The sequence below is a fragment of the Microplitis mediator genome, chromosome 10 (genome assembly GCF_029852145.1).
Source record: "Microplitis mediator isolate UGA2020A chromosome 10, iyMicMedi2.1, whole genome shotgun sequence".
Taxonomy (NCBI): Eukaryota; Metazoa; Arthropoda; class Insecta; order Hymenoptera; family Braconidae; genus Microplitis; species Microplitis mediator.
The window spans coordinates 313,970-335,006 of record NC_079978.1 but is presented as its reverse complement, the minus strand read 5'-3'; the positions used below and the strand labels follow the sequence as shown (position 1 = coordinate 335,006).

General features: G+C 31.9%; 4 protein-coding genes across 7 annotated transcripts in view; 1 reads left to right on the top strand and 3 right to left on the bottom strand.

The window, feature by feature from the left end:
• The window catches only part of LOC130676530 (mucin-2), a 42,076-nt gene extending 39,487 nt beyond the window's left edge, over positions 1-2,589 (top strand). For 3 of the 4 annotated variants that reach the window (XM_057482830.1, XM_057482829.1, XM_057482828.1), the window contains exons 13-16: positions 58-187; positions 267-574; positions 821-1,019; positions 1,222-2,589. In XM_057482830.1, the coding sequence (XP_057338813.1) occupies positions 58-187; positions 267-574; positions 821-1,019; positions 1,222-1,380 (796 nt within the window). In that variant the 3' untranslated portion in view covers positions 1,381-2,589. Of the gene's footprint in view, positions 1-57; positions 188-266; positions 575-820; positions 1,020-1,221 lie in introns of those variants that run through there. The other variant, XM_057482831.1, reaches the window with a different exon arrangement.
• A 13-nt stretch (positions 2,590-2,602) lies between these two features.
• On the bottom strand, positions 2,603-7,850 carry LOC130676532 (adenylate cyclase type 10-like). The gene is made up of 15 exons (XM_057482832.1): positions 7,335-7,850; positions 6,852-7,267; positions 6,631-6,768; positions 6,328-6,545; positions 5,618-5,798; positions 5,342-5,545; positions 5,104-5,271; positions 4,787-5,037; positions 4,458-4,714; positions 4,098-4,218; positions 3,642-3,825; positions 3,489-3,573; positions 3,332-3,428; positions 2,953-3,234; positions 2,603-2,805 (listed from the first exon to the last, which is right to left on the bottom strand). Exons 1-15 carry the CDS (start codon positions 7,550-7,552, stop codon positions 2,653-2,655), a joined length of 2,973 nt encoding a protein of 990 aa, XP_057338815.1. The 5' UTR covers positions 7,553-7,850; the 3' UTR covers positions 2,603-2,652.
• Positions 7,851-8,895: 1,045 nt separating this feature from the next.
• Positions 8,896-11,937, bottom strand: LOC130675705 (adenylate cyclase type 10-like). Its single transcript, XM_057481539.1, has 8 exons — positions 11,791-11,937; positions 11,589-11,727; positions 11,222-11,526; positions 10,959-11,114; positions 9,650-9,707; positions 9,339-9,558; positions 8,976-9,268; positions 8,896-8,906 (listed from the first exon to the last, which is right to left on the bottom strand). Exons 1-8 carry the CDS (start codon positions 11,935-11,937, stop codon positions 8,896-8,898), a joined length of 1,329 nt encoding a protein of 442 aa, XP_057337522.1.
• Positions 11,938-12,048: 111 nt separating this feature from the next.
• On the bottom strand, positions 12,049-20,242 carry LOC130675585 (zinc finger protein ZFAT-like). The gene is made up of 5 exons (XM_057481357.1): positions 20,210-20,242; positions 19,969-20,143; positions 15,114-15,213; positions 13,785-14,077; positions 12,049-13,198 (listed from the first exon to the last, which is right to left on the bottom strand). Exons 2-5 carry the CDS (start codon positions 20,025-20,027, stop codon positions 12,673-12,675), a joined length of 978 nt encoding a protein of 325 aa, XP_057337340.1. The 5' UTR covers positions 20,028-20,143; positions 20,210-20,242; the 3' UTR covers positions 12,049-12,672.
• Positions 20,243-21,037: the final 795 nt, after the last annotated feature.

Genomic DNA, 21,037 nt, shown 5'->3' with positions numbered 1-21,037 from the left:
ATTAAATTAATGAATAAATTATAAGACACACGTAATAATACGATTACAAAATAACAGACACAGCTTCGGCGAGCAATTCTCGGCTAGGAAGTGGGCCAGGGAAGTTGCTGGCCAACGAGAAATTCTCGCTGCTTATGGCGGAGTCAAGTTGGAAGATGTCAAAGGAATGCGTGCTCCGTTCCTCTCGGTAAGTTGGTTTTTTTTTACGTAACACTTGACTTTTTTTTATTACTCCGCATTCTTAATAAAATTCATATTTTTTGTAGGTCGGAGGCAACAATATGTTCAGAATGCTCTGGGAAACGAACTTTACATACGACTCGTCGATGCCGATTTACGAAAACAGACCACCCAGCTGGCCGTACACTCTCGACTATAAATTATTCCACGACTGTATGATACCCCCCTGCCCAACAAGGTCCTACCCAGGTCTTTGGGAAGTCCCGATGGTCATGTGGCAAGACCTCAACGGCGGGCGATGCTCTATGGGTGATGCCTGCAGCAACCCTCCAACTGCTGACGGTGTTTACAAAATGCTTATCAAGAACTTTGAACGCCACTACACCACCAACAGGTCGGTTGTGATTTTAAAAATTATTTTTACACGGAAAGATTGGAACTCGACTGGTTAGTTCTGCACCCGACTCAGTACGGTGCTGGAAAAAATGTTTGATTGTGTCAGGTCCCGCACAGTAATCTGCACCACAATCAAACATTTTTTCCTGAGTCAGGTGCAGAACAGTAACCAGTTGGGTTCCAATCTTTCCGTGTATGACAATCACTTGTATACTTATGTAATTATTAATTATAAATATTACAGAGCGCCATTCGGTCTATTTTATCACGCCGCGTGGTTCACGCAACCGCATCACAAAGAAGGATTCATTTCCTTCTTGGACACAATCGTTGCCATGGATGACGTCTGGGTAATAACCAACACCCAAGCTATTGAATGGGTCAGAAATCCAACCCCTCTCGCTCTGTTAGATACTTTCGAGCCATTTGGATGCAACTATCAGGTAATTAATTTTATTTCCCACTCTAATTATCTGCTTACTAACTCGTCAGCACTCCCGTTATGAGCATTTTGCTCACAGTACACTACTCAACTTATAGGATGTCGCTGTCGCGCAAGCGAGACACTAAAAACCACGGAGTGCTGACGGGTTAAAAAAAATAAAAATTTCTGGTCTTAAATAATAAATTTAAAATTTAAAACAGGGCCGCCCGAAGAAGTGTAACAATCCAAAAGTGTGTAACCTCTGGCACAAGAGTGGCGTGAGGTACATGAAAACGTGCCAACCCTGTCCGGACATCTATCCCTGGACGGGCAAGACCGGGATCCGCAGTAGTCGCATTGACAACGAAATCGAAAATTGAAATAACCAATAGATAATAATTAATAATTAATGAAAAAAAGAAAAACAAATTTTTATTTATATACAAACAACAAAAAAAAACAAAAAAAAATGTATAAATACACACGTGACATTATAAGTTTTAAGTATTGAGATAAAACCCACCAGCAATTTTATATATAATTTATATCAAGCAAACAAACGATTACTTTTAAATTGTTTATCACCGATTTGAATACACAACAATATTCTTATCACCATAAATTTGTCCACGTGTGTATTCACGCGGTATTACGGACATCTGCGGACAATTTATCAAGGCGCTGTGTCAAATAATAGCCGAGTTCGTCAATGTGCTTTTAAATATATATATATTTTGTAATATAGTAATGATTTTCTCCATCGAGTCTAAAATCCGTAATCTCCATTTAATTCTGAGCCTTTGAAATGAATATATGAATATAAATAAAGAGTAATACAAATAATATTATACAATTGCCATAAATATACTCAACAAAATATATATATATATATATATATATTAGTAAGAACTTTCGAAACTATATAATCCGACGCTTATTAATATATTTATTAATCTATGACCGGTATTAGAGTTTACTAATGCAAGTCATCGGCAAAAATTTACAAAAAATCCCAGTATTTTTTCTTTGTTTAATCCGTCGATTTTATCGGGATGATTAAATCAAAAGTGTTTTAGTAACACATGTGTTTATATATTTGTATATAGAGATATTGGCTTAAGATCTGTATCGGCTGGATAAAGCAAAGCCTTCTTGACGTACTCGGCAAATTAAGTAGTAGGTAAATTACTAAATAAAAAAAAATCAATTAAATTACGAATGTACACTTAAATAATCGGGTGTCGTAGCGTGAAAGTTATAAAATGAAAGTACTTATGCTTCTTGTTTGTACTTTAGCAGATAAATATGATCGAGAGTAGCTGAGTTATTATACATAAATATGTACCGTTCGATAGCAACCACCGATTGAGTGTCAATTATTTGTGCCGATGTAACACGAGATTTAAATACTTTATAGCTCGGAATTAAATTCACGAGTTGTGAGACGCAGATAAGACGAGGGCGGATTTTTCCAGTGACCACTGGTCGCTGTAGAAATAGTTAATGTGTCTCGTTAAGACATTATTGCAATAATTAAGTTAAGTACTTATAATTTGTTCATGTCTTTAATAAATTTGTCTATAAATTTATATTTTCTTTTTCTGAAATCAACTCTTGCCTCCAAAAATTATAACAAAATGGTGTTTAAATATTCATAGACAGGAATCTGGAGGCGGTATGAAGAATAAAATAGACGACCATGCTTTCACATCAAACTCGTGGATATCTCGCCAATTAAAACTGTCAAGGCAGCTCACGTTCTCCATCCAAAAGTTCGTGTTATTAAACTCCGGTCTCTTCCACATCTGCAGATTAAATTTTTATTTATTGCTCTTTTACCCAAGCAATCACGAGCCATTCATCAAGGTATACACACAAATATACAAATATATATTACCGGTATTAAATTACAGCGAGGATATAAAATAAACATGTTGATATATTTAACGAACCTTTTCATTAAGAAGGATCAAAGATGCCAACATTTCATTGCTCTGTAAACTTGCATACTTTCTCGCCTTTTTCAGCAGCCTCATTGCTGAATGTTTGTCTCCGTGTGCTATTTTTAAGTACGCCTTGAACATGTAGAAGCGGGGTTTTATAAACCTGGAGTTGTTTGAATGCCGCTCGAGTGTTTTTAAAATCAACTTTGTGTTTTCGAGCAGCTCTGCAAGCTCGTCGACGCGCTTTATGTTGATGCACCGTCTCAATACCAGGAAGTAGGCCTCGAGAGTCTGTAAAGTTATAAAACAACGATAGTAAAAGGTAATAGTATCAAGTAATTATGAGACTTGTGATATAATGAGTAATTATCTGTGCATGGGATTGAACCTTTAGAAGATTTAATAGCTGCGCATAATTGTCTGGCTTAATATTCGTTGCATATGACGCACATCGCTGTGCAAATGTCGCTGTCACTGTGGTACCTCTGACAATTATTATTTTTTAATTATTTATTTATTTTTATTCAATTATTTTAATTACTTACGATCGGAGCTGCCATATCCACAGGCAACTTAATAGTCTTTTGAGACTTTCCGGGTCGCGTAAAACGCACGATCTATTTTTATTGGCTGCGGAAATTCAAATTGTTTTTAAATTAAATTAAATAATTTGAATTATTAATTTTAATTGATTTTACCGAGAATTGTTTTCGCATGCTCGGCACATTTTTCAAAAGACTCCAAAACCATCCCGGCATCTAAAGCTAGATCTAGAGACAGCGCGTAGTACCAAGTGATACTCGAGTCATCGATATCTTGGATTGATAAGTAGAATAATTCTTTCATAAGATCTGCAGTTTCATAAATTCGCTTCATGCGGATCTTCACCCGATTTAATTTCAAATAATTAAATTATACAAGTAATTTTTTGTTGATAAAATAGTATATTACACACCTAGGGCAATAAAGTAAGAAATGTCTCAGATCACATGTAATTGATGGCCGAGGCGAAGCCGATGACAAACATGTGATTGAGGCTTTCTTATTTAGTGCCCATTTTTCTCCTCGACGGAGGCGGAAAGCAGCAACTTCGTTTTGCACAGGGGGACAAAAGTTGACGCTTTCCGCCCGGAGGCGAGAAAAAAATTAATTACCGTAAGATTTATTAGTAAAGGCAAAATTTCGAGTTGTACCGCAGTCACTTGCAAGGATTTTGATATTTTAAATAATTTAACACCAATTTCTAGTGCGTCTCTGTATTCTCCCATCAGCAATCTATTTAAATAATTATTCGTTCAAAATATTATTAATTACTATTATTTTTTATGACGTATTCGGCTGCTTGGAGTAGAGCCGATTAGAAAAATTGTTGACTTCTTGTTAAATTGAAGGCAGCGATTTGTTGTCATGTAACTTGAATTCAAGAAAAAGTCAAAAAATCATTTTCGAAATTTTTCGGGGTCGCTCCGAGCAGCCGAACATGCCATTAATTAATGAAATTAAATAGTAGAGACCTAATTTCGAACATTGATTTAAAAACACGAAGTACACTGACTATTTCGTCGATGTAAGCCCACCAATATTTCTTAGTTATGACTGTCAAAATTTTCTTGTCAAGTTTTCGGGCAGTTTCTAGTTGACTGCATGCTCGAAAAATTTCGCAAGCTTTGACATAAAGCTCACATTTTTGGGTAAAACCTTCTGAACTCGACAACCCGATGCTCAAGGCATTTAAAGTTATTAATTCTGCCCGATTATGGTCCCCTTGTAACTTTTATTCAAAATATTTATCATCTTTACTATTGGAAATAAAAAAAAAATATGTAATTAGTTGTTATATTACCGAAAGAACTTTTGATAGTTTCATAAGATGATAAGCGATAACAAGACGCCTTGACATTTCATTTTCTGTAAATCTGTTAATAGAAAATCTGTTTATAAATTTTCTATTTATTTTCTTATGCCAAAGCTGACAAATAACTTTGGGCCTGACACATAATATATCGTAATGTTTGTCATTAGTTTGAAGTCTTATTGCTTCTTTGAAATACTTTTTAGCTTTTGAAATATTTCCCAATGCCACTGAAGCGTCGCCTATTAAATAAAATATTATTATAATTGAAGTTAATGTAAAATCAATTAAATAATTACACAACGTACCCATAAGTCCCCAAATGATATATTTATTTTTCCATCTTTTTTCTAGAGGCAATTTATCATTTATTTCTTTGGCGACAATTAAAATATTTGATGCTTCGTAATATCTACAGATTAAAATTAATCCCGCGCTGTACTCCATCATGTACTCAATGAGTTTGCTTGATAAATCTGTAATTAAATATTTTTCATCCTTAATTTATAACTATAATTTAAATGAATACATGCATATATATTTAACCAGTTTGCTGGAGATGCCACAGCAATTCCTGAAAAATTCCATTCAATACATTTTCACACTCGCAGTTTCTAAAATCAATCAAATTAAATTTTTTCAACTGCGATCTTCGTGAAGGATCACATTTATTAAATAAAAATACGTCTGATTTTTTTTTTAATTTGTTTGAAGGTGTCGACATGTCGTCTGTAGAATATTGAGACTCTTCTAAAAAAAAAAATTTTAATTAATAATTAACATTTTTCGATATCTAAATAATAAATAGTTTTTTAAATTTACCTTCGGCTTCAAAATAAGGCGGCAAAATTGAAATTTTTTGATAGTGAATCCCTTCCTGATTTTCTGTACTTTCATTTGACGAACTGCGTTTTCGGAATTTAAATTTACTGAAATAAATACCGTCTCTTGATAATGATCTTCTGACAATAGATGGTCTTAGTGCTCTTGCATCAGCTCCAATCTTTTAAATTTCAAATATTTAAATTAATCATACAGAAAAAAGGGTTTCTTAGATTTCTCAATGCAATAAATTTTTTTTTCGCCTCAAAAAATTTTTTCCTGCCCCAAGAAAATTTTTATCGCCCGAAGGGGACAAGTAAAAATTTTCTGGGGCGAGTTAAATTTTTTCGCGCCAAAAAATTCTATTATAAAAGAAAGTCCCCCAGCCGCGCCTGTCTCTGCCTGTACACGATAAACCCAAAAACTACTGAACAGATTTTCATACGATTTTCACCAATAGACGGACTGATTAATGAGGAAGATTTAGGTTTATAATTTATTGAAGTTTTGTGTAAATTCGCCGAAATATCACGATGATCGTTGAAGAACTCGGAAAAAATCATGTCGACTGAGAGCTTTGCTTGCGTGCGCCGCGTAAACGAATAGAGTTTTATGAAAAAAATGTATCAAGACAAAATATCAAAAAATCCGCAAAGACTCGTGCGAAGCTGGGTCAGGTTGATAGTTTAATTAAAAAAAAATAAACAAACCCCTTGCACAACACCCAAAATATTTAAAAACGATCCACCGCCACATGAGATACATGTCTTAGCTTGACGCTCATAAATCTCAGCAGCTCTCGAATGTAATTCTCTCTTCTGACTTGGCAATATTTGATCATAAACAAAACGACGAAAGGCCTTTACCTTGAACTCGAGTAATTTGCAACCGGCATAACTGGGTAACTGTTCATCTCTGACAGCTACATCTGTATTCATTCATTATCTCAAAATTTGAATAAATACATTTTTTAGAAAAGTAAATTACAGTAAAATGTAACAACAAAAAATTACTTGTTCGATAACATGAGCAATGAAGAAGATGATGCATATCAGAAAAAGTATTTCGCTTCACATAAGGCGAGAGATTGTAGTTAAAACGCTGAATGGATGCGCACTCTAGTACTCTGAGCTCCATTAATCGAGTTATTGCTGGTAAAAAAAAAGTTATAAGATTCCGTTACTACGGCAGTAACATTTAAATATGACTTTATTACAAGTTATTAAATTCTTACCTCGTGCTGTGTGAAAGTCAATTGAATTCGGTACAACATTCTCGAGTGTTTCTCTCGTAAAAATATCCCCGAGCACTGCTGCTGATCTCAATACACTTTGCTCGTAACTTGTGAGTCCGTGGAGTAATTTTTTGTTAAAAATTTCAATGTCAAGATAAGTGTCGTCGTTCATAAACCGGGCGTTTGCTACTTTGATATCCAGTATGTGTAATTTATTTTGTGGAAGATGAGGATTTATCTCTTCAGGGAAGACACCGTATGGTACTTTGATGACAGAAACAAGTGGAGGTGAAATCAGGTCTTGGAGATTTCCTTTTGCATCGCGATAATAAAAATTAAACCACTTTCTTTCGAGTGTTAGGGATATGAAAGCCTCACACCAGCCTGCGTTTATCCAGTTTGCATTGTTCAGGATTCTGGATTTTGAACAAATTTATTTAATTATTGATAATTTGTTTTCAAATTATGCAGAGGCTCAATTACTTGTTAATTTTTTTTGAAATTCCATGAACGTTGAGAAGTTGGCAAACTAGTGAACACATTTCCTGAGGATTCAAACCGTCGAGTGCGCATTTGAAAAGTCTTGAATCATTATAATGATTTGCTGATAATGTGTACTTGGAATTATCGACAGTCATCGCTAAGAAAAAATTTTTACAATTCATTATACGGGATACAAATGGCCAGGATTCCAAATCCATGAAATGAATGTCGTCGATAAAAATTCCCGTTGGATTGCGAACCTGGAAAATAATTATTTAGGAAAAGAAAAATAAAAGTAATAAAATATTGTCGAGTATTAACTGATTCTAATAATTTATCAAAAAGAATTAGACTTTTTGAAATTCGCTGCTCTTCATTTTCAGACAAATAAACTGAGGAATGCTCAAAGTTGACGTTTAGAAGAACATTTATATAGCAAAATTTTTTAGATGAAAATACGTTTCCTATTTTTTTTATAATCGATTTTTTCCTCCGCTCGACGGAATGACAATCGTGTATTTGGAGTATCTGGAAAAATTTTTGATAAATTTTACTGAAGAAAAATAAAATGGGGGTTCTTACTTCCAGTAAAATGTGATGAATTGTTTTGTAAGCTCTGGCGGTGTCGAAAAAATTTAATGAGACAGTACAAGTTGATATCTGACGTGACTTTGCTATCAGAAGACACTCGTCGAGCAGTCGAGATTTTCCAACTCTATCAGAGCCCTTTGAGATTCAAAAAATTTTAATTCACTGACAGTAAAATATGAAAAAAAAATTAACTGACTTCGATAAGGACGCCGCAATAAGTTCTATCGGGCACACAAATGTCGTCTAGGATATCAGTAAATTTATCCAGTTGATACAAGCATCCGATAATTGGATAAATATTTTCAATTTTTCTGGCTATTCGGTTTTCTTTATCGTTTCTAAGGATTTAGTGACTTATTAGCTATAAAATTATTAATTACTTACGTTATAATTATTTTTTCCATCTACACTGAAAAAAATAATCGCTAGCTGCTATTAGTCTATTTTTTTGAATAGGTACACGTCAGCCCTCATAATAATGGTCTAAATCTGGCTAGAAAGTAACTAAGAATGGGCTAGATTTGTCTATTTTTTTCGAACATGCACGTGAGCCCTCATAAGTCTAAATAAGTGTGCAGGGGGTGAATAACTTTATATTTTCTATGTTATTTAGTACGATTATGGGTCCAGAACCAGTATCATAGCCCACCTTGGCCCATTTTCGGGGCCAGTAGCTTTCCTGCTATGAAATGGGCCACAACGGGCCAAAATGCGGATCCACCAAATGCGGGCCAAAAAAATATGAAAATATGAAGTTACAGGGCGACAACTGCACTAAAGCGTCAAATACAACCCCCTGTGATAGAAAAATTTTTGCTCATACAAATGATTTTTCCTATTGATAAAAAAAAAAACTAACAAATCATGATGGAATTCATAAACATGAAATTTTCCAAATCCAGTTATTCCTTTAACACTTCGTAAACGAAAACAGTTTCTTGATAAATCGCTATATAATATAGTGTCAAAATCACAATTTACCTATAATTAAATATGCAATTACTAATAATAACAATAATATATAAAAAAAAAAGTAACAAACGTATTGACTGGCCACAGCAACAATTTTTTCCGACTTTTCACAGGCCAAACCCGAACAAACGAATGTTTGTCTTATTTCATGGCCAATTACTCCACAAAATACCATCCCCGTAGAAATTCCAATTGACAATTTGATAATATCTTCAGTATTGTCCAAAATTCTACGAAATTTTTCACCACAAATCAGAGCATTTTTATTGCAAAGTCTCGAGTCGCTCTGGAGACCGAAATATACAGAGAAAAATATTCTCTTCGGATAAACCGTCACTGTGTTGATGATTCCCAAATATTTGACCGTCAGTCTGTATAATTAAAGTACTTCATTATTGTTCTCATTACTTACAGCAACGATAATCAAATTCAAATAAATACTTGTAGAGATAATGAAAATATTTATCGCACAAATCTACAAGTGTTTCAGTTGAGCTTTTTATTGGAATTATATTTATTGATAAAATTGAGACCCGTCGTTTGTGAGTGAGCAGTTCTAGGGCACGATTATTATATATTTCATCTCTAATTAACGGGATTAAAAATTTGTTCAATTTATCTCCTAACTTCAGTGTCGTGGCGTCAATCAAAGAAGGTCTGCCTGCATTAAAAAATCATGAATGTCCATATTTTATTCTATATCTTTGCTAACACATATATGTTCTGTGTAATTCGAATCTGTTCTACTTTACTTTCATTTAATTCATTCGATATTTTTTCAATCTTCGGCTGTACGATTTCTTTTATGATCTATAGAAAATTAAATTATTTATCTGATGGTGCACAGAAAAAAAAAATTCTCAACTGAATGCAAATATTCTTGATTCAAAAAAATTTTTTTGGAAACCTAAATTTTCTCAGATAAAGCAGAAATTTTCTCCGACCAAGATAAATTCTCTTGGCTCAAGAAAATCTTGACTTGGTTCCCGAAAACGTTTGTTTTCCTAAATATTTTCTTGACTCAAGATAACTTTTTTTTCTGTGTGAATTTACTGAAACGACCATTTTTTAAAATTTTTTGTTAAAGGAATCACGGCTTTTTTGGTTTTGTTTATTGACTTTTCAGATTAGATTCATCGTATTAATAAATAAATACACGTGGACTAATAATATCAGTACGCACTGTAATAAAATACATTTATTGAATAAAATAAGTCTTGAATTTATTATTTTTAAAACGGTTTCGCCCCGAATATACTTGCTGGGCTCATCAGTAAAGTTGATGCAAGTATATTTTACTTTAGACCGTTGGAAAGATGTTTAAAAATTGACGGTGAATCCTCAATATGATGATGGTGGTGCAACAAGTTTCATGGCTTGTTGTCATATTTTAAGAGAATTCCGGCGAAACCGTATTTATAATATTAACATTTTTGATTAATACACTGTAAAAAGAGCGGTGTTAAAAATGGACTTATTTTAACTCCGCCCGGTGTAAAAATGAAATGACACCGGTGTAGGAGGAGTAATACACCGGTGTTAAAAATACCGGGGTTAAAGCGGGGTAACAGGTGTAAAAGCGGAGTAATGCCGGTGAAAATTAATAAAAAATATCATTTATTAACAAGTATAGTGACCGAGTAAGTAAAAATATTCACAAAGTAAAATATTTTTACACCGGTAAAGAATATCTACACCGGCGGTGGCGTTATTTTAACACCGGTCTAGAATATTTACACCGGTGGCGGCGTTATTTTCACACCGCTTTCGGGGGTAAATTTAACACCGATAATTTTAACACCTACACCGCTTGGACACCCCGGTGATTTTTTACAGTGTAGAGTCCTCACAATTAAAGTATGGTATTACAGTGCGCATTAAGCATTATTAATCCACATGTAATTACTCATACGCAAATAAGGTTCTAAATAAATATATGTCAATTAAGCAGATCAGTAAAGCCGTATTCCTTTCAAACAAAAGAATTAAAAAGATTGGTCGTAAATTAAATTAAATTCAATAAAATATATTATTATTATTTAGAAAAAATAAAAAATTTACTTTTATATTATGTGAGTCCACAAGAACATGTTCATATTTTGTCGGGGGTACATATTGCCAAGTACTTTTTGTTAGAATTAATTCTCCGGAATTGCAGATCTTTGCTGCCAACTCAACTTCAATTATCGGCTGGCCAATCAAAACCCATTTTCTATACTTCGCATTACCAATTACAGAAAATCCAACATTTCCGGTCGAAATAGTCATCTTTACTTTGATTGAAATAACAAATTACTGCCAAGTAAAAAATTAAATTCGCTCAATGTATAAAAAAAAAAAAAGAAAAATTTACATTTGACTTGAAAATTCATAGAAATTGAAATGTTTTTCCTGCATTCCTGAGATTTCAATCCGCATTGGATAACTTTTTCAACGATTTCCGACATTGATTGATAAGCCTGCAGCTTCCATACCCCCAAAATTCCATCGGCTTCTAATTTGATAACATCTCCGTCAAAAATATAAATATTTTCAATAATCGGTCCCAAATATTTGTTCAACAAAAAGTTGAATCCATAACTCGCGCCATTTTCCGTGGGGGTAAATTTGTCCCAAATGTCATGAAAGTCTAGTAAAATTTACATGAAGTAATAAATTTAAAAATTACAATAATAAAAAAAAAATACTTACTAGATATTTCGATGAGCAAAATTACGGCAACAAATTCGTGTAATTTTTTTTTACTCAAGTCTCGAATGTAAATTAATTCGTCAGGAACAAATGTTGATATTATTTTAGCTCGGCGGTCTTTCTTATAGGCGTAATAAGACTAATTGAATATTTAATTATTTATTAAATTAATTATGATGATTATTTATAAAAAAATATTAACCTTCGAAAAAGATATCCTTTGAGTTTTTAAAACAGGACCGAAAAGTTCTGGCGTCCAATGAATTGTCTGCGATTCGGTACTACTTTTAGTTGTCAGTGAATCTTTTCCATGCAAGAAACTCTCTTTGTAATTAAACGATTTCCTCATTATTTAAATTATTATTAATAAAAAATGAAGTTAATTGATTACTGAATTCATGCCTTAAATTTTAAGGTTAAATTATAAATAATAAAAATAATAAATAAAAAAAGAACACGCTATAGTATATTTTTATTTTTTTATTTATTCACTCATAAAAATTACAAAATATGTCATATTTATGGAATGTTAGATCCAAATACATAATTTATTTAAATATTAATTTATTATTTTTTACTGTTATTATATTATAAATATCTCACTTTATGTCTCTAATTTATTATTATTATTCGATATTGGTTGAAGGAATAAAAATGACAAAGAAAATTATTATTTCTGCTGAATGTAGTTTCGAATTTAGTTTTTTTTTTTTTTGTTTTTTTGAAATTTTTTTGTCACTTATACTCCTGACCCATTCAATAAGATAATTTCGGCTTAAAGACGTTTAGTATTCTCGATTTGAATTCAAAATTTCGAGCGGGAATTCAAAACTTGAAAAACTAGAAGTCGATGATTAAAGTAGAATTTTTCTATTTAAAATTTCTTTAAGCCAAAACTCGTGAACAAATATCGAATATCTCTGACTGAACTTTACTGACGAATGAACAAGTCCGGAAAATTTTTAATAAAATTCAGTCAAATTTCGGAATAGAAGTATTGCAACTAATATTATAAATCAATTAATAAATTGCAATGCTGACATATTAAGTAATTTCAGATAATTTACATTTTTTAAATCTTAAGTTACATTTTATAGAAAATATCAAATCTCAAGTCCAGTGATGCGACTTGAACAGGGCTCAAGTAATAATGTGGAGTTTCTGGAGGAGACACCACTGTTGCTGCGCAGATTTTTGTTTCTATTTGGGCAGGCTTTTTCAGTCCTCTGCGCTTCCCGTGGACATCAATTATTTTCTTAGAAGGGTTTCCATACTCATCGAAGGTTTTCCCTTGTCGATGTCCGGTCGCCACAAGATGTTTCTTGAAGGTATGGTAAAAATTGTCCTTCGTTTGGCAGTCAGCACAGTGGTATTGATATGTGGTCGCATGTAATTTCATATGGCTCTTTAGCATTGCCTTGTTAATGCAACTATATAAGCACAGTCCACACCGGAAAGGTTTTATTCCTGTGTGCCTGTCCATGTGGTACTTCAAATGGTGTTTGAAGCCTGTCACGAAATCACAGTTTTCGTACGGGCATCGAATGGTTTTGCCTATTCTTCTTCTGTTTACCCGTGGAGTTGACCGGACCCGTTCTGTATTAAGTGAACTGTAAAATAAAATTAGAAATAATTAATTTTTTGTTTTCACTTGATATATAAAATATAGTAGGGGTGTGTGAACATTCGAATTTACGAATTATTCGTCTCGAATCGAATCGAATTATTCGAATAGTTCGAATCATTCGAATAGTTTGAGTTATTCGAATAATCTGAATTCAAACCAAATCAAGGCTGATATCTCAGCAGTAAACTGTCGTACAGAGAAACAAAAAAATCAAATTGTAGCTGAATACATTTCCTAAACAAGCCATGAATTGGTTTTTTCGAAGAACATTTTCCCGGCCCCGTAGACCTAAAATACAAAACTGAAAAAATTTGGAAAAATTTTGTCGCGACCTTTTTCTTATGATTCCGCAAAAACCGTGGCTCAAAAAATTATTTTGCTGAACGATCTTTAAACTAGAGATTTCAAGCTTCAATTTGCTTATTTTTTTTGTTTTTTCGATACGATCATTTTTCACAAAAATACAGCCTTCCAAAAATCACTACAGAATTTATAAAATTTTCTTGTTCCTTTAATTTTTTGGATAAGTGTACAATATAAATAATTCATAAATAAGAGGCAATACTTACGTGCTGAGATCCAATAAGTCAGATTGTTGGGATGTACTTGGAGACACCCTTGCTGCTAGAGTACTTGTAGGATAAACTCCGATACCAGAATGGAATGGGCCATGTGGCAAATTACTACCCCCGTGATAGTCTCCAACATAAATCGAACTGCTTTGCTGGAGTGCCGGAGACGCAGCAACCGAAGACAGGTACCCTATAGAACCAGGTGAATACGGAGGAGAGAGTTGCGCATAAGACCCAAATGGATTTGAAGTGGGTCCATTTTGTGGTCCAGATTGAAAATATTGAAAATTCTGTAAAGGTTTTAACTAAAATAAGTATATACATAAAAATTACTGTTTTATTTTTTTAATACAAAGTATCGGGCATGAATTGGACATTTGGTCTGAACGTCGCATAATGATGAATAAAATCGAAAGACGATAGTTGAGTTTGAGAGGGGAGAGTAAAGATACAGGCAGAATGATAGTGGATTGCGCGGATGAGTTTAGACAGGAGGGAGGGGGGATATAAAAAAAAAATGTTGGAAAATCCAAAAGTGCACACCTCAATCGCTCAATTTATTTTTAATCATTACTTTTATTATTATATAATATTAATATATTTTTTTTTGTTATGAACTGTTATTCAACTTACAAATTATCAATTTGATTTTTTTATTTTTATTTCTTATTTTCAGTTTAATATTTTTTTACTAACATTTTTTTCTAAATATCCCGCCTTGTTTTGTCTTAAATGTCGCTTTTTCTTTCAAACATATTGATACGCTAGTGCTGCCACCAGTAGTTGATAGAGAGAAACAATGAAAAAAATAATAACACCAGTAAAAATAGCAGCTAAATTTTTCACGAAGAATCAGTTTTCACGTTTTTTATTAATTACACCAAAATAAAAAGGATTCAGATAGTAATTTTTGAAAGGGTTCTTGTGATCAGAAATACACAGATAATAAAAAAAAAACTAAGTCGATAAGTCTTGTTTTTCGAAAGTTATCGTGTTTAGACGAGTCCGAACACCACAATTGACGCACTGAGGGCTTCGGACTAAATCCTTTTTTTTAAATTAATCACATCATTAATCAAATATGGATTGCATTGAAAAATGTTCCTTAATAAATTTCCTTTAAAATGGTATATATCATTAACAACTTTGGTGTACTATAAAGAAAGTAGAGAGGATTTAAAGTCCGTGAAAGGGCCGAGAGTGAGAGAGTGACAGTAAAGCACACCTAACGCTTTCGCGATTGAGGTGTGCAATAATTTAAATAGAAGAATTGAAAAATAAAAAACCGCAGGGTAGATGTTGTCAATGTGCAGTTGAATTACTTACATTATGATTATTGGTCTGCTGGAATTCCTGTCCCAACATCCCGTTATGAATTTGTTCCATCAACATCCGAAGATAATATATTAGGTCCATTGGATTACACCTGTGAATAAAGAAAATTTTAACAAATTAGTATTTTTAAAAGTTTGAATAATTTTTTTCTTAATTCAACATCCGTCAGAGTATAAAATTTAAATGAATGTTTTGTCAGTTTATCAACGTGCAAAGATACTTTCATGTTTATCAATGAAAAAAAAATGAAATCCTTGCGGACGGTTTTAATTTTTTATGCAGATTTTCTATCCCTAAAGTTAAATTGAATTTTTTTTTCACCCCGGTGAAAGATAAAAAAAACAAGGGTTTTTCCATTTCCTAATCTTTTATTATGGAATATTGTTTTTTTCGTGATATCGTAACGAAAAAAAAAACGAAAAATTTTATGAATTAAAAAAAAAAAGTGTATCATAAACCCCCATGAAAAAAAATTTATAAAAAAAATATATGTTAAATATAAAAAAAATATATTAAAAATACATAAAAAATATATAAATATATATAAAATATGTATAAAAAATAAATTTTAAATAGCTAACTTTTGGTCGATTTTCGTAAATATTTTATATATTAAAAATACATCTTAGAATATATAAAAAATATATTTTTTTTATATTTTAACATATATTTTTTTTATAAATTTTTTTCATGGGGGAAGTTCAAAAATTCTCATGGTAAATTCATATGTGGAGTTTGTCGAAACTTATGTATGTGACGAGTAAAAAGAAGTGGGACATCAACGATTGCTATTACCCTCCACTATGTTCTCAAGAAAACAAAAAAAAAATATTTAAGGAAATACAATTCAAATTTAAACTTCTTCTAGCTAAAGGTTCAATGCCTTGATGGCCATTTTCACACCTCCATTTTGAGTGATCTTCCGTCGGACACTCGATGGTCAAAATACGGGCATTTGTATTCAAATAGACTAGTAACTACAAGTGGCGTTGCCACTGGTACTTTGTCAGTTATTACTACTCATTTTGTTTTTGTGATAAAGTCAACTGATATGCTACTTTGTGAACTAAAACTATCTGTTTGGTATTGTATACATTTTACAGTAGTGCCATCTCTTTTCGGTATATACAAAAGGCCTTCGACTGTAAGGACAAATTTACTTATGGTTTAACTATAACTTGCGGAAATCTATACCTGAACATAAATAACAGTGTAAATTGTATTTACTTTCGATTCCTACTTATATTTCTATTCGTAACCAAATTTAAAAATTTTTTTTTCGAAAAACCTACACTGTAAAAAATCACCGGGGTAAGTCCAATCGGTGTAGGTGTTAAAATTATCGGTGTTAAATTTACCCCCGAAAGCGGTGTGAAAATAACGCCGCTGCCGGTGTAAATATTCTAGACCGGTGTTAAAATATTTTACTTTGTGAATATTTTTACTTACTCGATCACTGTAATTGTTAATAAATAATATTCTTTATTAATTTTCATAGAGAACTGACATTTTTTGTGTTTTATAATCTTTAAAGTTAATACTCCGAGCGGACGCTATTTACCCTGCTTTTACACCGATATTACTCTGTTTTTACACCGGTTACCCCGCTTTTACACCGATTTTACTCCGCTTTTACCCTGATTTAACACCGGTATTTTTAACACCGATGAATTACACTTATCCAAAAAATTAAAGGAACAAGAAAATTTTATAAATTTTGTAGTGATTTTTGGAAGGCCGTATTTTGGTGAAAAGTGATCGCATCGAAAAAATAAAAAAAGCAAATTGAAGCTTGAAATCTCTAGTTTAAAGATCTTCCAGCAAAATATTTTTTTGAGCCACGGTTTTTGCGGAATCATAAGAAAAAAGTCGAGACAAAATTTTTCTAAATTTTTTAGTTTTGTTTTTTAGGTCTACGGGGCCGGGAAAAATTTTTTCAAAAAAACGAATTCATGGCTCGTTTAGAAAATTTATTCAGCTACAATTTGCTTTTTTTTGTTTCTCTGTACGACAATTTGCTGCTGAGATATCAGCCTTTAAATGAAAAAGGAGCCTTTTGTCTTTGATTATTGATATCTCAGCAAGTAATGGTCACACAGTAATTTAAAGGACAGTTTATTAAACTTGAATAAATTCCCTACAAGCTACATTTTCGATTTTTTCAAAAAAAAATTTTTTTTCATCCTTGATATCCATTTGAAAAACCCACAAAAAATGACCATTTTCTGGTTTTTTAGTCAACTCATCGCTACTCTGCAAATATTGATAAAAAAAATAATGTTGCCAGGTAATTTTACAGCTTAATGTACCCCCAAAAACCCTGGAAATTTTCAGATTGATCCATTGAACCGTTTGTCCGGTCCGATTGCTCAAAGTTTTGCAAAACAATTAAAGGAACAAGTTTTGTTCCTTAAATTGTGTAATCATTACCAAAATGAAAAAATTAATTTTTTTCGGATTTTCTTTAATTTTTGCGTTAGTTATTCAGTAAATGTAAGGTCAAGAGGAAAAAAAAAAAAATTTTTCCAAAAAACGAGACCAAACAAGAATTTTTTTACATTTTTTTTTTTTTTACGTTTCATTCGGGGGGTTATTTTTTTTTTCGTTTTTCGGAAAAATTTTTTTTTTTTTCCTCTTGACCTTACATTTACTGAATAACTAACGCAAAAATTAAAGAAAATCCGAAAAAAATTAATTTTTTCATTTTGGTAATGATTACACAATTTAAGGAACAAAACTTGTTCCTTTAATTGTTTTGCAAAACTTTGAGCAATCGGACCGGACAAACGGTTCAATGGATCAATCTGAAAATTTCCAGGGTTTTTGGGGGTACATTAAGCTGTAAAATTACCTGGCAACATTATTTTTTTTATCAATATTTGCAGAGTAGCGATGAGTTGACTAAAAAACCAGAAAATGGTCATTTTTTGTGGGTTTTTCAAATGGATATCAAGGATGAAAAAAAATTTTTTTTTGAAAAAATCGAAAATGTAGTTTGTAGGGAATTTATTCAAGTTTATTAAACTGTCCTTTAAATTACTGTGTGACCATTACTTGCTGAGATATCAATAATCAAAGACAAAAGGCTCCATTTTCATTTAAAGGCTGATATCTCAGCAGCAAATTGTCGTACAGAGAAACAAAAAAAAGCAAATTGTAGCTGAATAAATTTTCTAAACGAGCCATGAATTCGTTTTTTTGAAAAAATTTTTCCCGGCCCCGTAGACCTAAAAAACAAAACTAAAAAATTTAGAAAAATTTTGTCTCGACTTTTTTCTTATGATTCCGCAAAAACCGTGGCTCAAAAAAATATTTTGCTAGAAGATCTTTAAACAAGAGATTTCAAGCTTCAATTTGCTTTTTTTATTTTTTCGATGCGATGATTTTTCACGAAACTACAGCCTTCCAAAAATCACTAAAAAATTTATAAAATTTTCTTGTTCCTTTAATTTTTTGGATAAGTGTACTTCTCCTACACCGGTGTAATTTTATTTTAACACCGGGCGGAGTTAAAATGAGTCCATTTTTAACACCGCTCTTTTTACAGTGTAGTACCCTAAACCCAAAAATATATAGAATGTATTAAATCTTTGAAAACTTATATTATGACTCAGTTTTTTGACTTAGACTACTCGCATTTACTCTGAGCGGAAGTACTGCTGTACTTAAGCTTGGGTTTCAAATTTAATCCCTTAATTGTCTTTCATTTGACGCCCGTATAAATTTTAATTTTTAAATACTCAAATTTAAAATGAAATTTATTTTACTACCCTAGTGGATTTTAATTACGGTAATTACGGTAATTACCGTAATTTGGATCCGCTAGGGTAGAAAAAAAAATTGAGGCAGCCAAACTCATTTTTAAAAATAATTTTTTTTCATGAGTACAAAATTAAACTGATTCGTATCAATAAAAATTGAGAAAAAAAAAATTAAATGATTTTGATGGCACGTGAAAAATGAAAATAATTGCGACACGTACGCGATAGTCAAGAGTTCAGCGAAATGTTAAAAAATAAACCAAAATTATCGAACGAATAAGCGCTTTGTCGATGATATTGATGGTATTAAATATATATATAAATATAAACGTATTTATAAGGGTAAAATATGAGATTAACGGTTTCATACAATTGCCTTCCGTGCCTAATGTTTTATAATAAATTTAATGTTCTGTTTGTTGTATAAAAAAAAACGAAGACCACAAAAATAATTTTTAAAAATGAATAAAAAATGGAGCTAAAGAAGCCAAAAAAATTTAATTTTTGTATTTTAACGGGAAACTAAAGGAAAAAAAAACGTATTATTTGCTATGAAAAAAATTTAAAACATTATCAAGCGATTTATGGATTAGAAAATAAAAATACTCTTAATCTCTAAGAATTTTTGAGTTCATAATAAAATATATGCTTAATATTTATCTCTTCAAGAAAAACACGAGATTCAAAAATTTCATTGCAAATTATCAAGTTTTTTTTTTCTATTCTGAAAAATTTTTCTTTAAGCTACTCTTTTATTTTTAATTATTTAATGTTACTAAAAAAATAAAAAATAAAATTTTAAAATTACTTAGTTAACTAACAAGAAAATTATCACTGTAAAATACTAACTCAATTTTTTTAATATAAAAATGAAAATCATCATGCAAGTATACTCAAAAAAATTCAATTTCATTGCACATATATAAAGTAAAAACACTTTTTAAACTAATGGATTTTTTTATAATCAACTAAAAAATGTATGAAAGTGTCTCTTGTTATCATTATCACATTAATACATTTTTGTTTCTCGTTAACGCAATAGTCAGTCTATCACACAAATTAAAATATTTAAATAAAAACATTACGTGGGACTCTGCAACACCCAATATGCGATGTACCAAATGGTTAGAGAATCCATGATCATCAACTGAGAGATTATATAATTGAAGCTGTGATAAAAAACGAGGATAAAACCAGAGCAAAACTCAAGTGAATTATTAATTAAAGCTAAAAGTTCCGAAGATGTGTCCGTAGCTCTAACTGAAACAAGAATGGTTATCAGTAGAAGAATTCGGAAACTTTAAAAGCTGAGGGATGTCGCCATACCTCCACCTGGTTGATAGCGAATACTCCCTCGCCATTGGTCAAAACTGTGGCGTCTTGCTTGTAAGTTCTTCATCCCCTCTTACAATTTTTTTCTTTAAACCAATTGTAGCTTATGTTCAAGAACTTTTACTATTATGTTGTGGAAAGGAGAGGGGGCAAAGGGCGTCTTAAAATTTTCAAAACTCCGGACCAGAGTGAGTTGGGGGTGAAATAAAATCCACGTCACTCTGAAATCACTCCGCCAAAAAAAAGGTCCCAATTCACGCCAATTCATGCAGAGTAATTTTTTTCAAAACTCAGAAACTCCGAGTGGTGGAGTGAATATGGAGTGAATTCGGATTTAAATTAACCCTTCATCCGTCGCGCTATTATTATTATCCTTAAGGGGCCCACTTTGTCTCTCCCCCTTCTCTATTCGCGAGTATGCCCAAAAGGGTGAGGTCTCGGCTTCCGGTCGGCGGAAGCGGATTTAGGTCCACGTTACATTAATTTCTCCCCCTTCTCTGTTATGTTTTATGAAATAATTCTTATTTTCAGATTTTACTAAAATTAAAATAGTGATGTTGCCATTTTATTAGAAATATGTTAATCAAAATTAAAAAAGCAGCTTTCTCAACCGTATGATAATAACATATATGTAAAAATATATGATAAATACCAAAAAACATATGCGGCCATTTGAACTATATTTTCTGATATATTTTTTCATATTAAAATATAATATTCGTTTTATACGAGGCCGTATATGCTTATAGCGGTTAATTTGATGCGAATACATATACCCATATACATTTACATATGAAACTAATAGTGTAAAAAATCCTCGGT

Coding starts and splice junctions, on each gene's coding strand:
- LOC130676532 (XM_057482832.1), bottom strand. CDS start 7,552: ATGGATTTGGAATCCTGGCCATTTGTATCCCGTATAATGAATTGTAAA. Junction 5,038..5,103: donor TATCATTTGGGGACTTATGG/GTACGTTGTGTA, acceptor TTTATTTAATAG/GCGACGCTTCAGTGGCATTG. Junction 3,235..3,331: donor AGCTATTAAATCTTCTAAAG/GTTCAATCCCAT, acceptor ATAACTTTACAG/ACTCTCGAGGCCTACTTCCT.
- LOC130675705 (XM_057481539.1), bottom strand. CDS start 11,937: ATGAGGAAATCGTTTAATTACAAAGAGAGTTTCTTGCATGGAAAAGAT. Junction 9,708..10,958: donor TGGACTCACATAATATAAAA/GTAAATTTTTTA, acceptor AATTTTCTATAG/ATCATAAAAGAAATCGTACA. Junction 9,269..9,338: donor TATTTTCATTATCTCTACAA/GTATTTATTTGA, acceptor TTAATTATACAG/ACTGACGGTCAAATATTTGG.
- LOC130675585 (XM_057481357.1), bottom strand. CDS start 20,027: ATGATCATGGATTCTCTAACCATTTGGTACATCGCATATTGGGTGTTG. Junction 15,214..19,968: donor TGGGTGTTGCAGAGTCCCAC/GTAATGTTTTTA, acceptor CTTTATTCACAG/GTGTAATCCAATGGACCTAA. Junction 13,199..13,784: donor GACTTATTGGATCTCAGCAC/GTAAGTATTGCC, acceptor TTTATTTTACAG/TTCACTTAATACAGAACGGG.